Here is a 14,749-nt window from a genome sequence, read left to right on the forward strand (position 1 = left end):
AAAGGGACTTAAGAGATGGTTTTAATGGTAGACCATCAGGGTGAGTATTTCATTCAGAGGGTCTGATGGTTTAGCACAGAAATGAGCAATTGACTCGTTGTGGCAGACTTTTCCAAATATCATTCAGAATGGAAACCTCTTTTCTACCAAAACCTATGATGGAGATAATGTGTTTAGCCTCCACACCTGGTCAAGGATTTCTTCATTATTCAAGAACAAAAGCAAGGGCTTTGTGAATGGTTGTGTATTCCCTAAGACTAAAGGCTATACGTTAGGGTACGCTTAACTGTATTAAGTATGGTGCCAGGTACCATGCAAAGAGCTGCATATCTGTTAGCTCATTTAACTTTCACATTGACTATTTTCCAGGTGAGACTTAGCAAGGTGAAGAAACATGCATAAAGTCACTGTTTTTGGCAGGGAGGGGTTAGAGTTCAAACCCCTATTTGTCCAACCTCTGGAATACTGGTTATGGAACTGTTTGGGTGATTGTAGATAATTCTATTGTGTGGATTGTTATTCTCAGTATAATCCCCTTAGGATCTCATTAAGATTTATTAGCTAAACCAGTAAAAACCCAGGCTGGCTTTTACAGTCAGAATGCTAGGAGAGATCATGTAGGCAGGCAAACAACTTAGAACCTTCTGAACAAGGCTCACTGCTATCTGAGTGTGTACTGTGTTATATAAACATGATTAATAAATATGTCTGAAATTGACTCATCCCAGAGAGAGGCAGGATGCTAATTTGTTAATTGATAGTTAGAAGCATTCATTTCTGATATCCAGATCATCCATGCCTGCTGGATTCAGTTTTTCTCCAGGAGAGAGCTGAATAAATAGCACTGAGTTCTCAACCTCTGGCTTCTTCCCTGGGGCAGCCTGTAGACTCTCTTCTTGTATAGTGACAGGACACTCACTACACAAGTGATCAGTTTCTTCTTTTGAGGGGGAAGGGGCGGGGGAAGATAGATTCTAGTCTTGCCTCCACAATGTCATATCTCAGATTTCCACAACTGGATTTGAGAATTCTCAAATCTCAGCGACAATATTTAAGGAGGATTTCATGGGTTGGGTTATCCTACACTCGGCTATTCTCATTTTTTATGGGTTTATTCTTACTAGTCTAACTTTCAAAGGTAATTTTATTTTAGCATTTCAGGAAATCTTTATAACCTGTATCAAATACATTAATATGATATTAAAGAACTGGATCCTACTTTGTATAGTATATCAAAGTAGCATGAAGTTAATTGTTCTTATTAGACATTATTACCCTAGTGCTCTGAAAGAAATAGCTAGCTCTTTGGAAAAATATAGATTTAAAAAATGCCTTATAATGTTTGTGTGCATATAAAGTTAGTTATTTTGTAGCAAAAACTTCTTGGAAAATCTTTACTGTAGGTATTTAGAATTTATTGGACATTTACTATGTCAGAAACTATGTTAAACACTTGAAATAATTAATTTAACCCAGACACCATTTTTTGTCCAACACTAGGTTTGGAAAAAAGAACCCAAATGGTTTTACCTTAGCACATGACCTGATTTTGACGTTCAGTTAAGGTTCATAAAAAGGCTCTCAATAAATATTTGCTGTTTAAATTGAGTGAAGGGAAAGTTAGGAACAAGGGAGGGGAGAAAGAAGAGACTAGGGCAGTGGGGATGGATATAGCATTGTGGGAGAAGGACCAGGGAAAGCAGCTAGGAGCTTTGCCTCAGGATAGATCTTGGTGCCATCTTGTGGGAAGATCTGGAAAGGAGCAAGCAGACCCACACCAGCTTCTACTGGAATGCCTTGCAGAACCACAGATTTCCACACAACACTGATATAAAACTGCGAGTCAGATATCAGAACTCTGGTCTAGAAATCAGTGGATCTGATTGTGCCATGTCTACTAGCAATTCCTGATCACTCTGTGTCCCAAACACATCCCAAATCTATCTGCTCATCTCTGTGGGCAAATGCCAGGCCAAGACACCATCCTCTCTTGCTTGGAGTACTGCAGAAGCTTCCTTACTCATCTCTTTGCCTTTACTCTCACCCTCCCACAGCCCATTCTCCACAGGCAGCCAAAGGCATCTTTTTAAAAAATAAATATCAGATTATATCACTTCCTTGTATAAAACCTTGAAGTGGCTTTTCATAAAATTTAGAATAAAATCCAAATTTCTTATCCTGGCTTAGAAAGCTCTGCATCATACGGTCCCTACCTAACCATGACCTCATCTTGTGACCCCTTCGTTTCTTCGATTGCCCCACCTTGTTCTCATGGTAAGTCCTGTGCACCAACTGTTCCTCCTGCCTCGTGCTCCTTCCTCTACTCCTTGCATGGCTGGCTCCTTCTCACTCAGATCTCACCTTCCACGTTGCTGCCTCAAAGAGGACTTCACTCTCTAATTCAGAATAACAACACAGGTTCTCTCCATCACATCTTACCCTATTGTTAAGTAGAGAGGTTATCTGTCTTGTTCTCTATTGAATCTCCTATGCCTAGGAAACCATTTGGCACATAGTGGGTGCTCAGTAAAGATTTGTCAAATGGATGGATGCTGCTTTCCATTTTCTTGATCTTATTTCAGCTAAATATAGGTTAGGGTCAGGTGATTTTAGACCTTTCCTAATGGAGCATGAAAAGACTATAGGAATTAAATTCAGACAGAACTGGGTCCTGTTCCCATAGTTGCTGTTTACTAGCTCTTTGACCATACTGCTCTGAGCTTCAGTTTCTTCATCAATAAAATAAAGCTTACCTCATAGGGTAAGAACTAAATTAGATTTAAATATGATTGGAAGCAAAGTAGTTAACACATAGTAGACACCTTTTTCTATTAAAACTGTACAGTGTCATTATCTACATTTTCCCTCCTACTTAAGGACAGGGTTAGACACTTGCTCTTTGTACTCCCAGTACCTAGCACTATGCTTGGCTTATAACGTAGCAATAGGTGGTCCACAAACGTCTGGATTAATTTAGACTCTTCCACACCTAAGAACTGGTGTCTCCTGACTCTTGTCCAGACTGTGTCCCTTGGATCAAGTTATTTCTCTTTGCTCAGAGAGAGAAAGAGACAGAGAGACAAGATGGCCACTGGCTGTACAAGAAAAACCTGGAGGGATAGTATAGACCAGGCCAAAATCAGATTTATGTCTTTACCATAGTTCCTGGGATTGTATACAATTAATGTAAATTGATCCCAGCATAACTTTCTGTTTCTAAAGAAGGGGAAGTAGGAAAAAAAGATAGATCGTATGATTCTTTTGTGGTTCCTGGTGCTTAGGCTTTTCATAAGATTCTTTCTCTCTGTTCCTTAATGAAATAAAGTACACTGAGCCCTCTGTATCCTTAGGTTCCAATCCATGGATCCAGCCAACCTCAGAATGAAAATATTCAGGAGAGAAAAATTCCACAAATTTCCGAAAAGCAAAACTTGAATTTGCCGTACACTGAGTACTACTGTGTTGAATCCATGTGAATGAAGTTACGTGTAGGCATTGTATTAGGTGTTATAAATAATCAAGAGCTGATTTAAATTATACTGGAAGATGTGGATAGGTTATATGCAAATACTGTGCCGTTTTATGTTAGGAACTTGGGCATCCACAGATTTTTGGTGTCTGCCAGGAATCCTAGAACCAATCCACTGAGGATACCGAGGGACGACTTTCAATTACTCTGAAAACATGTATGTAATAAGCTGGTATGAGTATAATTTCTAGATAAATGATTGATTGAGAAAGATTAGCTGTTGAGTAAATATTCATTTACAAATATTTTTTTTGAATGCCTACAATGTGCCAGGCACTGTTTGGGTGTTGGGAATACAGCAATTAATAAAACAGATAAATCCCTGTCATCATAGAACTTTACATTTTAGTGGGAGAAACAGACACTAAAGAATATAAATAATATGTAGTGTATCAAGTGGTGACTAGGAGCTAAGAAGAAGAAACAACGGGCAAGAGATAGGGAGGGTCGGGGGAGTAGAAATTTTAAATACAAGGGGTCTTCAAAAAGTTCATGGAAAGATTCCTATTATCTTTTTTCTTTTTTATAAATCATACTATTTGAAACATACATATTATCTTTTAATTCTGTTTTTACGTGAACCTTTTGAAGTACCTCTGTAGGTTGGAATTATATATATCTCTTTCCTCTTCTACCCCACATCTGCAATCAAGATTCGTAACATAGTAACTTTGGGGCCGGCCTGGGGCTCACTCGGGAGAGTGCGGTGCTGATAACACCAAGGCCACGGGTTCGGATCCCGTAGAGGGATGGCCTGTTTGCTCACTGGGTGAGCGTGGTGCTGACAACACCAAGTCAAGGGTTAAGATCCCCTTACCGGTCATCTTTTAATTTAAAAAAAAAAAAAAAAAATAGTAACTTTGCCTTCTAATGTCACATCTAAATGATGTTAGGTCATTTAAGCAAACAAAAGAAATCAAAGCCTTCAGTAGTAATTATTTCATATTTCTGTGAGCCATATGTACCAAAAATTACCTTAAAATATTAAAATGCGAATAGACATCATCCTTATTATCTGATATCCTAATTTTACAATCTTTTTAAAACAAATCTTAATAAACTCACAAATATTTTAAAGTCCAAAAGACTAAACAACTTGTATAATTACAGCTCTTGAACATACTGTTGCTTCTATATTACCTAAAAATGTCAGTTGCTTTTAAACTGAAAGATTACATCAAAGCTATGTTATTAAAACTGATTTGAAAGTAACTCCTCCCTTCTAAATATTAATATGAAAAATAAATTATTATTAAGAGGGCTGTGACTTGAAGCATTAGGTCAGTTTGATTCAGATTTTCATGCACAAAGAAAGGATGGATACAAGAATTCCAGTAGTTCTGACCTCCTTATCCAGAGCTGCTGGGAAGTTGTTTACTCTTTGAGGGCCCACTGCTGACGTCTGTTCACTGAATAATGTCATCAGATTTCCTGATGGTGGTTATTTTGGGGGGCAGTGGTAAGTAGTTGTTCGGCTATGTGGAGACTCTGCTCCATAGAGGTCCTGAGAGCCGGATATACCCCGTGGACAGGATGTAAGGTTAAATGCAATCTAGTTAAGTAAATAAAGTAAATGTTCTATGGTAAAATGGAATCACTGAAACATGAATGTTTTAAAATATTGCTAAAATTATACTGTGGCAAAATTCATAGCATTAAGTCTTTTTAAAAGGAATCTATAGCTTCTTTTATTTCTTAAGTCCAGTGGTGAGCTATTTCTATAAGTTGAGATCACAAAGTTATGCTGTCCATTGTAAAAATTATTTTACCAACTTTCGGCGTGGACCCCATGTACTCACTATTGTTTTCTCAGTGGGGATGAGCCTTTTGCCCTAAACTGTTCATACTTTTATCTTGTCTCTCAGCTTGTGACCAACACTGTACATATATGTAAATTTTTTACTCACTCTGGCTATTAACATTTAGACAGTCTGTAAATTATTGTCTTTATTCTTCTCCTATTGGTTTCCTTAAGCTTGTACTGTCAACTTTCTCAAACTTAATGATTTGAAAGCTTTGTATTTATTTAATTCTTGTTTTGTGAGAAAAATTTTAGACTATGAATTTTGCCTCTGAGCATAATTTAGCAGTATCCTGTAAGTTCTATTATGTGACATTCTCACTTTTATTATTTTCCAAATAATCTGTTGGTATAGTTTGCATTTCCCTCTTTGATTCAGCAATTGTGTAAGTTAATACTTTGAAATTTTCTAGGGAGGGGGGATTTGTTGTTTTTGCTTAAATTTACATTTTTAATTTCTAGTTTGATTGCATTGCGATTGAAGAATAAAAGCTGTACAATTTGTACTTTTAGGATTATGTTTTAAGGTTTTCTTTGTGACCTAGTATATCATATGTTTTTACAGTATTCATGAATATTTTGTCTTTCTTTCCATTCACACTTTATTTTTTATCTGCTTGATCCTTCATATCAAATTTTATTGGTCTCCTCTGTCAGAGGCTGAAGACTCCAGTTCATGTAAAGGACCCAAGCACTCTCTAACCACCGCTTTATCTTGGGCAGGAGCAGCTTCCCTTCTGTTGATGTTTTTTCTGCTTTCTCTTATGAAACTGTTAAGTATACCATAGAAAATCAGCAAAATGATTTTCTTTCTCCTTCTTCTTCCTGTCATTTTCTTCCTTTCTTCTTCCCGAGCAATTCCACTGGATTCTCCAAGCAATAGGTCTGTCTTGTTTCTTGTTCATTCATTCCTTTCTTGCTTTAAACCTTGTTCATAAAAACCAACAAACAAAAAACTCATCATTGAGATGGGTCTCTCTCAGTGCTTCTTGCTTTCCTTCTTACTGCACTGTGAGACAACGATTATATAGATCAGCTCTCTTTTTTTTTTCCTATTTTGAAAAATGTGGTAAAATATACATGACATAAAATTTTACTATCTTAGCCATTTTTGAGTGTATAGTTCAGTGGCATTACGTACCATCACCACCATCCATCTCCAGAACTTTTTTCATCTTGTAAAATTGATATTCTGTACCCATGTTAAATAATAACTTCCCTGTCTTCCCACCCCCACAGCCCCTGGCAAACACCATTCTCTAAGTAACTCATATAAGTGGAATCATACAGAATATGTCTTTTTGTGACTGGTTTATTTCCCTTAGTATAATGTCCTCAAGTTTCATCCATGTTATGGCATATATCAGAATTTCCTTACTTTTTATGGCTGAATAATATTCCATTGTATGTACATACTGTGTTGTCTTTATCCATTCATCTGTCAGTAGTCACTTGGGTTGCTTGCACATTTTAGCTATTGTGAATAATGCAGCTATAAATGTGGGTATACAAATAACTGTTTAAATCACTACTTTTAGTTCTTTCAGGTTTATATCCAGAAGAGGGATTGCTGGATCATATGGTAATTCTATTTTTGATTTTTTAAGAAGTCATCATATTGTTTTTCACAGTGTCTGTACCATTTTACATTTCCTGCAGTAGTGTACAAGGGTTCCGATTTCTCCACATCTTCACCAACACTTGTTATTTTCTGGGTTTTTTTCCCCCCTAATGGTAGCCGACCTAGTGGGTATGAAGTCATATGTCCTTGTGGTTTTGATTTGCATTTCCATAATGATTAGTGATGTTGAACATCTTTTCATGTGCATATTGGCCATTCGTAAATCTTTTTTGGAGATGTCTGTTCAAGTCCTTTGCCCATTTTTGTGACAGATATGTGATTTACAAATATTTTCTCTCAATATCCGTTGATATTGTCTTTGATGAGCAAAAGTTTAAATTTTTGATGGAGTCTAATTTGTCTGGTTTTTCTTTTGTTGCCTGTGCCATTGGTGTGATATTCAAGAAATCATTGCTAAATCCAATGTTGTGAAGCTCTTGCCCTGTTTTCTTCTAAGAGTTTTATATCTTAGGACTTACATTTAGGTCTTTAATTCATTTTGAGTTAATTTTTGTATATGATATTAGGTAAGGATACAGCTTCATTCTTTAGATGTGGATATCCAGTTTTCCCAGCACCATTTGTTAGAAAGATGGCCCTCTCCCTATTGAATGGTCTTGGCACCCTTATTAAAAAATATTTGACCATAAATGTGAGGATTTATTTCTGGGCTCTTTTATTCTCTTCCGTTAGTCTATATGTCTGTCTTTATGCCAGTATCACATTGTTTTGATTACTGTAACTTTGTAGTAAGTTTTAAAATCAGGAAGTATGAGTCTTCAGTTTTGTCTTTTTCAAGATTGTTTTGGCTGTTTAGGATCCCTTGAGATTCCATATGAATTTTAGGGTGGCTATTTCTGTTTCTCCAAAAAACATCATTGGGATTGCATTGAATCTGTATATCACTTTGGGTAGTATTGACATGTTAACAATATTAAGTCTTCTGATTCATAAACATGGAATGTGTTTCCCTTTATTTTTGTCTTCTTTAATTTCTTTTGACAGTATTTTGTAGTTTTTGTTGTACAAGCCTTTTGCCTCACTGGTTATTCTTTTTAATGCTATTGTAAATGAAATTGCTTTTTGTAATTTCCTTTTCAGATTGTTCATCATCAGTATATAGAAATTTAACTGATTTTTGTGTGTTGACTTTGTATCCTGCTACTTTGCTGAATTCATTTATTAGTTCTAACAGTTTTTTAATGGACTATTTAGGGCTTTCTACATATAAGATCATATTATCTATGAAAAATATTAATTTTACTTCTTCTTTTCCATTTTTTATGCCTTTTATTTCTTTTTATTGCCTAATTGCTCTGGTTAGAACTTCCAGTACTATATGAATAAAAGTGGTGAAAGCAAGCATCCTTGCCTTGTTCCTGATCTTAGAGGAAAAGCTTTTATTCTTTTACCATTGAGTACAATGCTTGCTATGGATTTTTCATATATGGCTTTTATTATGTTGAGGTAGTTCTTTTCTATTCCTAGTTTGTTGAATTTTTTTTTAATCATGAAAGGATGTTGAATTTTGCCACATGCTTTTTCTGCATCAGTTGAGATGATCATGAGGTTTTTTCCTCTTCATTTTGTTAATGTGGCATATTATATTGATCAGTTTTCATATGTTGAACCATCTTTGCATTCCAGAAATAAGTCCCACTTGGTCATGATGTATAATCCTTTTAATATACTGCTGAATTGTGTTTGAGAATTGAATTTTGTTGAGGATTTTTGCATCAATGTTCTTAAAGAATATTGGCCTGTAGTTTTGTTTGTTTGTTTTTTCTTGAAGTGTCTTTGTCTAGTTTTGGTATCAGAGTAATACTGGCCTCATAGAATGAGTACAGAAGTGTTCCCTTTTCAATTCTTTGGAAAAGTTTGGGAAGCTTTGGTATTAGTTCTTCTTTAAATGTTTGGTGGAATTTTTTTTTTTTTTCAATCAGGAGTTTATTACTGATTCAATCTCCTTACTAGTTATAGGTCTATTCAGATTTTCTATTTATTTGTGATTAGGTCTTGGTAGGTTTTGTGGTTATAGGTCTATTCAGATTTTCTATTTATTTGTGATTTAGTCTTGGTAGGTTTTGTGTTTCTAGGAATTTGTCCAGGTTATCTAATTTGTTGGTATATTTTGGTTCATTATACTCTCTTAAAATCCTTTGTATTTCTGTAGAATTGTTAGTAATGTCCCCACTTTCATTTTTGATTTTATTAATTTGAGGTTTTTTTCCTTTTTTTTTTTTCTTAGTCCATCTGGCTAAAGGTTTGTAAATTTTGTTGATCTTTTCAAAGAACCAACTTTTGGTTTCATTGATTTTTCTCTATTTCATTTATTTCTGCTGTAATCTTTATTGTTTCCTTCCTTCTGCTAGCTTTGAGTTTAGTTTGTTCTTTTTCTAGTTCCTTAACTTGTAAAGTTAGGTCATTGATTTGAGATCTTGTTGTTTTCATGTAAGTGTTTATAGCTATAAATTTCCCCCTTAGCACTGTTTTGACTGCTACATCTCATAACTTTTGGTATGTTGTCTTTTTGTTTTTATTCATTTCTAATTATTTTCTAATTTCCCTTGTGTGTTCTTCTTTGATCCATTGGTTAAGAGTGTGTTGTTTTGTTTTCACAATTTTATGAATTTCCTGGTTTTACTTCTGTTATTGATTTCTAACTTCATCTAGTTGTGGTCAGAGAATATACTTTGTATTATGTCTATCTTTTTAAGTCTATTGAGACATGATTTGTGGCCTAACATATAGTCTATTCTTGAAAGTCTCCTATGTGCACTTGAGAATATGTATGCTGTTTTTGGGTAGTGTGTTATATATATATCTATTAGAGCTAGTTGATTTTTGTGTTAAGTCCATATTTTCTTTTCTTTTCCTTTTTTTTTTTTGGTGGCTGGCTAGTAAGGGAATCTGAACTCTTGACCTTGGTATTATCAGCACCACACTCTCACCAAGTCACCTAACTGGCCAACCATAAGTCTTATGTTTTCTTACTTATTTTCTGTCTAGTTCTGTTCATTATTCCAGGGTGGTTGGGGAGGGGTGTTGAAGTCTTCAACTGTTATTGTTAGAATTGTCTATTTCTTCCTTCAGTTCTGTCAGTGTTTGCTTCATATACTTTAATTGTCTGTCATTGTTTATAATTGTTATATCTTCTTGCTGTATTGGACCTTTTATTAATATATAATGTCCTTCTTTGTTTTTTTGTAAGCTTTTTTTGAGTTTAAAGTCTATTTTATCTGATATTAGTATAGCCACCACTGCTCTCTTTGGTTACTATTCTCATGGAGTATCTTTTTCCATCCTTTCACTTTCAATCTGTTTGTGTCTTTGGATCTAAAGTGAATCTCTTGTAGACTGCATATAGGTGGGTCATGTGTTTTGATTCATTCTGCTAATCTTTGTCTTTAGATTGGAGAGTTTAATTCATTTACATCTAAAGCAATTCCTTTTAAGGGGGGACTTATTTATGTCATTTTACTGTTTGTTTTCTATACATCTTACAGCTTTTTTGTCCCTCATTTTCTGCATTACTGTCTTCTTCTGTGTAAGTTCTTCTGTTCAAGTTGATTTTTTCGTAGTGAAATATTTAAATTTCTTCCTCATCTCCTTTTGTATATATTCTGTAGCTATTTTTTGTGGTTACCATATTTAACATACAAATGTTATAAAAATCTGATTTGAGTTTATGCCAGCTTAGCTTCAATAACATACAAAGACTCTGGGCTTGTACAGCTCCACCCCCCCCCCCACACACACACTTTTAGTTATTGAGTTTTAGTTATTTATTTTAGTCACAGAATTACATCATTATACACTGTGCACAAAACATAAACTAATAATTGTTTTAAATGCATTAGTCTCATGCATTTAGAAAACAAAATGCAAAATGTAGAGTTACCAACCAAAGTTATAATAATACTGGCTTTTAGGCTAATAATTGTATTTCTTAAAAATGTATTAGTCTCTTATATCATGTAGGAAACAAAAAATAGAGTTACAAACCATTTTTACAATAACAGTAGCTTTATAATTGCCCATGTATTTACCTTTATTTAGATCTTTATTTCTCTACACAGCTTTGAGTTACTGTCTAATAACCTCTCATTTCATTCTGCAGGACTACCTTGGGCATTTCTTGCAGGGCAGGTCTAATGGTAATGAACTCTTTTGGTTTTTGTTTGTCTGGGAATGTTTTAATTTCTCCCTAACTTTTGAATGAGAATTTTGCTGGATATAGAATCCTTGTTTAACAGTTTGTTCTTCTTTTGGCACTTTGAATGTATCAGCCCACTGCCTTCTGGCCTCCAAAGTTTTTGATAAATCTCCTTATAATCTTTAATAATCTGAAAATCTCTTGTATGTGATAAATCACTTCTCTTGCTGTTTTCAAGATTCTTTTCTGTCTTTGGCTTTCAAAAGTTTGATTATAATGTGTCTAGGTGTTGGTCTCTTTGAGTTCATCTTACTTGGAATTTTGTTGAGCTTCTTGGATGTTTGTATTACTGTCTCATCAAATTAGGGACATTTTCAGCCGTTATTTCTTCAAATATTTTCTACCCCCTTTTCTTTCTCTTCTGCTTCCGGGACTTCCACAATGCGTATGTTGGTCTGTTTGATGGTGTACTTCAGGCATCTTAGGTTCTGTTAACTATTCTTCAGTCTTTTTTTGTGTCTGTTCTACAGACTTAATAGTCTCAATTGCCCTATCTTCAAATTCACTGATTTTTTCTTCTCCCTTCTCAAGTCTGCCTTTGAATCACTCTAGTGAACTTTTCATTTCAGTTACTGTACTTTTCAGCTCCAGAAATTCTCTTTGGTTTCTTTTAAGTTTTCTATCTCTTTATCGATATTTCCATTTCATATGTTGTTTCTTGACCTTTTCCACATCCTCATTTAGTTCTTTGAGCATCTTTAAGTCAGTTATTTTAAAGCCTTTGTCTAGTAGATCTGCCATCAGGTCTTTTTCAAGGATGATTTCTGTTGATTTTGTTTTCTTCCTTGAGGTATGAATGGGGCATAATTTCCTGTTTCTTTGTATGCTTTGTGATTTTTTTGTAGAAAACTGGACATTTGGATCTAATAATGTGATAACTCTGGATATCAGACTTTCTTCCTTCTACAGGATTTGCTGGGGTTTTTTGTTTGTTTGTTTGTTTTTTATTATAGGATGTCTCTGTTCCAAGGATCAGCCTGAGCTTCTCAGGTTATGAGCCTTTCTCTGGGCTTATACAATCACTTTCTAATTTTCCTCATATACGCAGTTACTGTTGAATGTCCTGGTCTCTAATGTCTGGCTCCAAAAGGGGGGAAAGAGAATAATGAAAAGGGGAAAGGCACTGGCCCTTTAAATCTCCTACAAGTCATTTCAGCTGGAGGGGGAAGGGCTTCCAACAAGGAGAGGAGGTGCAACAACAGTGGCAGCCCACCTCCTTGTACCTCTGTGATTAGAAGTGGCAAACAGCAGTCAGAACACAGATCTCTGATATTTGGAGGGTAGGGTCCTTTTTGCCTATCCTAGCTCCTGCAGTTTGTGTGCACATTGCTTCTGGAACATGTGCACAGCTGCCTGCCATGGGGCTGGGGCTGAGGGATGGGTAGCTGCTATGTGCTAAGAGTTGAAATTGACTGGAATTAACTGCAACATAGCATCCAAACCTTCCCCTGGAAGTTGCAAGCCTTCAATAGTCTGCAGAGTTCCCAAAATAGTTATATCAGACACATTCTGCCAGTACAATGTTGTCTAGGAGGGGAAACAAATCCCTGTTGCTTCTTACTCTGCTGTCTTCTCCTAGGTCTGTCTTTTAAGACTTTCCTGGCCCTCTTAGACCATCTTCTCTTTCAGAAATTCTGGCTTTGGCATTTAACTACACCTCTCAATATGAAGCTGGCCCACAGTTACACAGCTCGAGAGGATGGATGGTGCTGTGGGCTGTCAGTTCTCACCCTTCCACCTTACCAAAGAATCTCCCTCCTCGGTCTTAGGTCTAGAATAGTAGTGACCTTCATTCTTCTTATGCCTTCTGAGAGACAAAATTATTATAGAGCAAATCAGAAACTGAGCCAGTGGCCCATGATTAGTAGATATTAGCTTCTCACAGTTAAAAATATGTGTGGATTTTCCTCCATCACTAAGCAGATTTTGTTATATGTGTTTGCTATAAGATAGAACACTGCTTCAAGGGAGGGGTTGGAGGTGGGTAGTCAGTTAGAAACCATCTTGTAGGAAGTCTGTGGATCTAGTTCTGTTGCTGTGTTCTGAGTAGGGAATCATACCATCAGTCAGAGGCTTAGAGTAGGGATCCCTTCAACACATACAGAGTCTCTGGACAAATTACAAAATGTCTCTTCTGGGTAGCAGCCCAATGCCAGAGTTCATCATGAGGTGCAAGATTTCAACCCCATCTTCTCCCTCCCTTGGGCTCCTTTTGTGTAGTGAGAGTACAGACTACCAAAACCTTCCAGTGGCCCTGGGTTTGCCGCACAAGTTATGGAGGTTAAACACCTGGGCTGGAATCCCAGCACTGCCACTTGCTAGCTATGGGGCCTTAAGCAAAGTACTTGGAATCTCTGTTTTCCAACTGTAAACTCTCACCCACTGCATTGCTGTGAGAATTCAGTGAGATAACATAAGTTCACCCCTTAGAACATGCTAAGCCCTCCATTGGTGCTAGATTATTATTACTCATGGTTCTGACACTCAATTGCATTATTCCTTCCAGTTTGGATGTAAGATTACATTGTCCATCAGGAGGAATGATGAAAACAAGCATGGAGGGAACTAATGTTTATTTGGTGTGTACTATTTGGGGTTCTTTATATTGTAATCTCATTCGATCTTTGTAACAAATGAGAAGTTGAGGCCGAGGGAGGTTGAGTAATTTACCTGAAGTCACACACAGCTAGTAAAAGGCAAAGCCAGGGTCAGATTCATTTTATTTCCCCTTTCCTGCTCCCCACTTCTTCTGGGTATTATAAGGAGATCCAGGGAGTTCTTTGTAATTATTTCTCTGTCTACTAACTATGTATTTATTTAATGTAATTTTTCTCTAGAGTAGAAATTTCATTTTCATCTGTGGCACTGATTAGAGAGAGAAAAATTTAAGGAAGCTTCTCTCTCTTTTATTTATTTATTTATTTATTTCATTTTTAAGCAAATCTCTTTCTTACAGGTAGCAGTAGCTGATGTGCAATTCGGCCCCATGAGATTTCATCAAGATCAACTTCAGGTAATACTCATAATGAATCATGCTGTAATTTTTACATGTTGATTTTCTTTAAAGAGGGGCAGGGAGAGGGCCTAAATTATGTTAAAAATAGTCTTCTATTTTAGTATTGGATCAATGTTTAATTTCCTGAACTTAGTAACAGTACTATAGTTATATAAGAGAATGTCCTTTTCTTAGAAATATGCATTGAGGTATTTAGAGATGAAGTAGTGTCTGCAACCTAGTTTAAATTGGTTCAACAAAACAGAAAAAAGAATGTATATAATTGTTCATGCATGTATGTGTTTAGAGAGAGAGAAAGCAAAGCAAATGTGGCAAAATGTCAACAGTTGGTGAATCTAGAAGAAGAATATCCTAGTGTTCATTGTCATTCACAACTTTTCTGAATGTTTGAAATTTTCCGATATAAAAAGTAAAAACATAGTCTTTATGTTGCTGTGTCAGCTCTATCAGAGAGAAGATATGTATAATTTGTCTAATCTAAAATATGAGGCGGAAAATAAGCAATTGAAATTTAACCAAGTTAGTTAGGGCTCTTGTACACAAACATTAATATTACATTAAGATAT

The 14,749-nt window shown here is 35.8% G+C and overlaps 1 protein-coding gene across 1 annotated transcript in view; it reads left to right on the top strand.

The window, feature by feature from the left end:
* The window catches only part of PDE8A (phosphodiesterase 8A), a 159,491-nt gene that overhangs the window by 62,875 nt on the left and 81,867 nt on the right, over positions 1 to 14,749 (top strand). Inside the window, exon 2 of the mRNA XM_063088669.1 lies at positions 14,124 to 14,180. Coding sequence (XP_062944739.1) covers positions 14,124 to 14,180 — 57 coding nt within the window. The remainder of the gene's footprint in view (positions 1 to 14,123; positions 14,181 to 14,749) is intronic.

The sequence above is a fragment of the Cynocephalus volans genome, chromosome 3 (assembly GCF_027409185.1).
Source record: "Cynocephalus volans isolate mCynVol1 chromosome 3, mCynVol1.pri, whole genome shotgun sequence".
Lineage (NCBI taxonomy): Eukaryota > Metazoa > Chordata > Mammalia > Dermoptera > Cynocephalidae > Cynocephalus > Cynocephalus volans.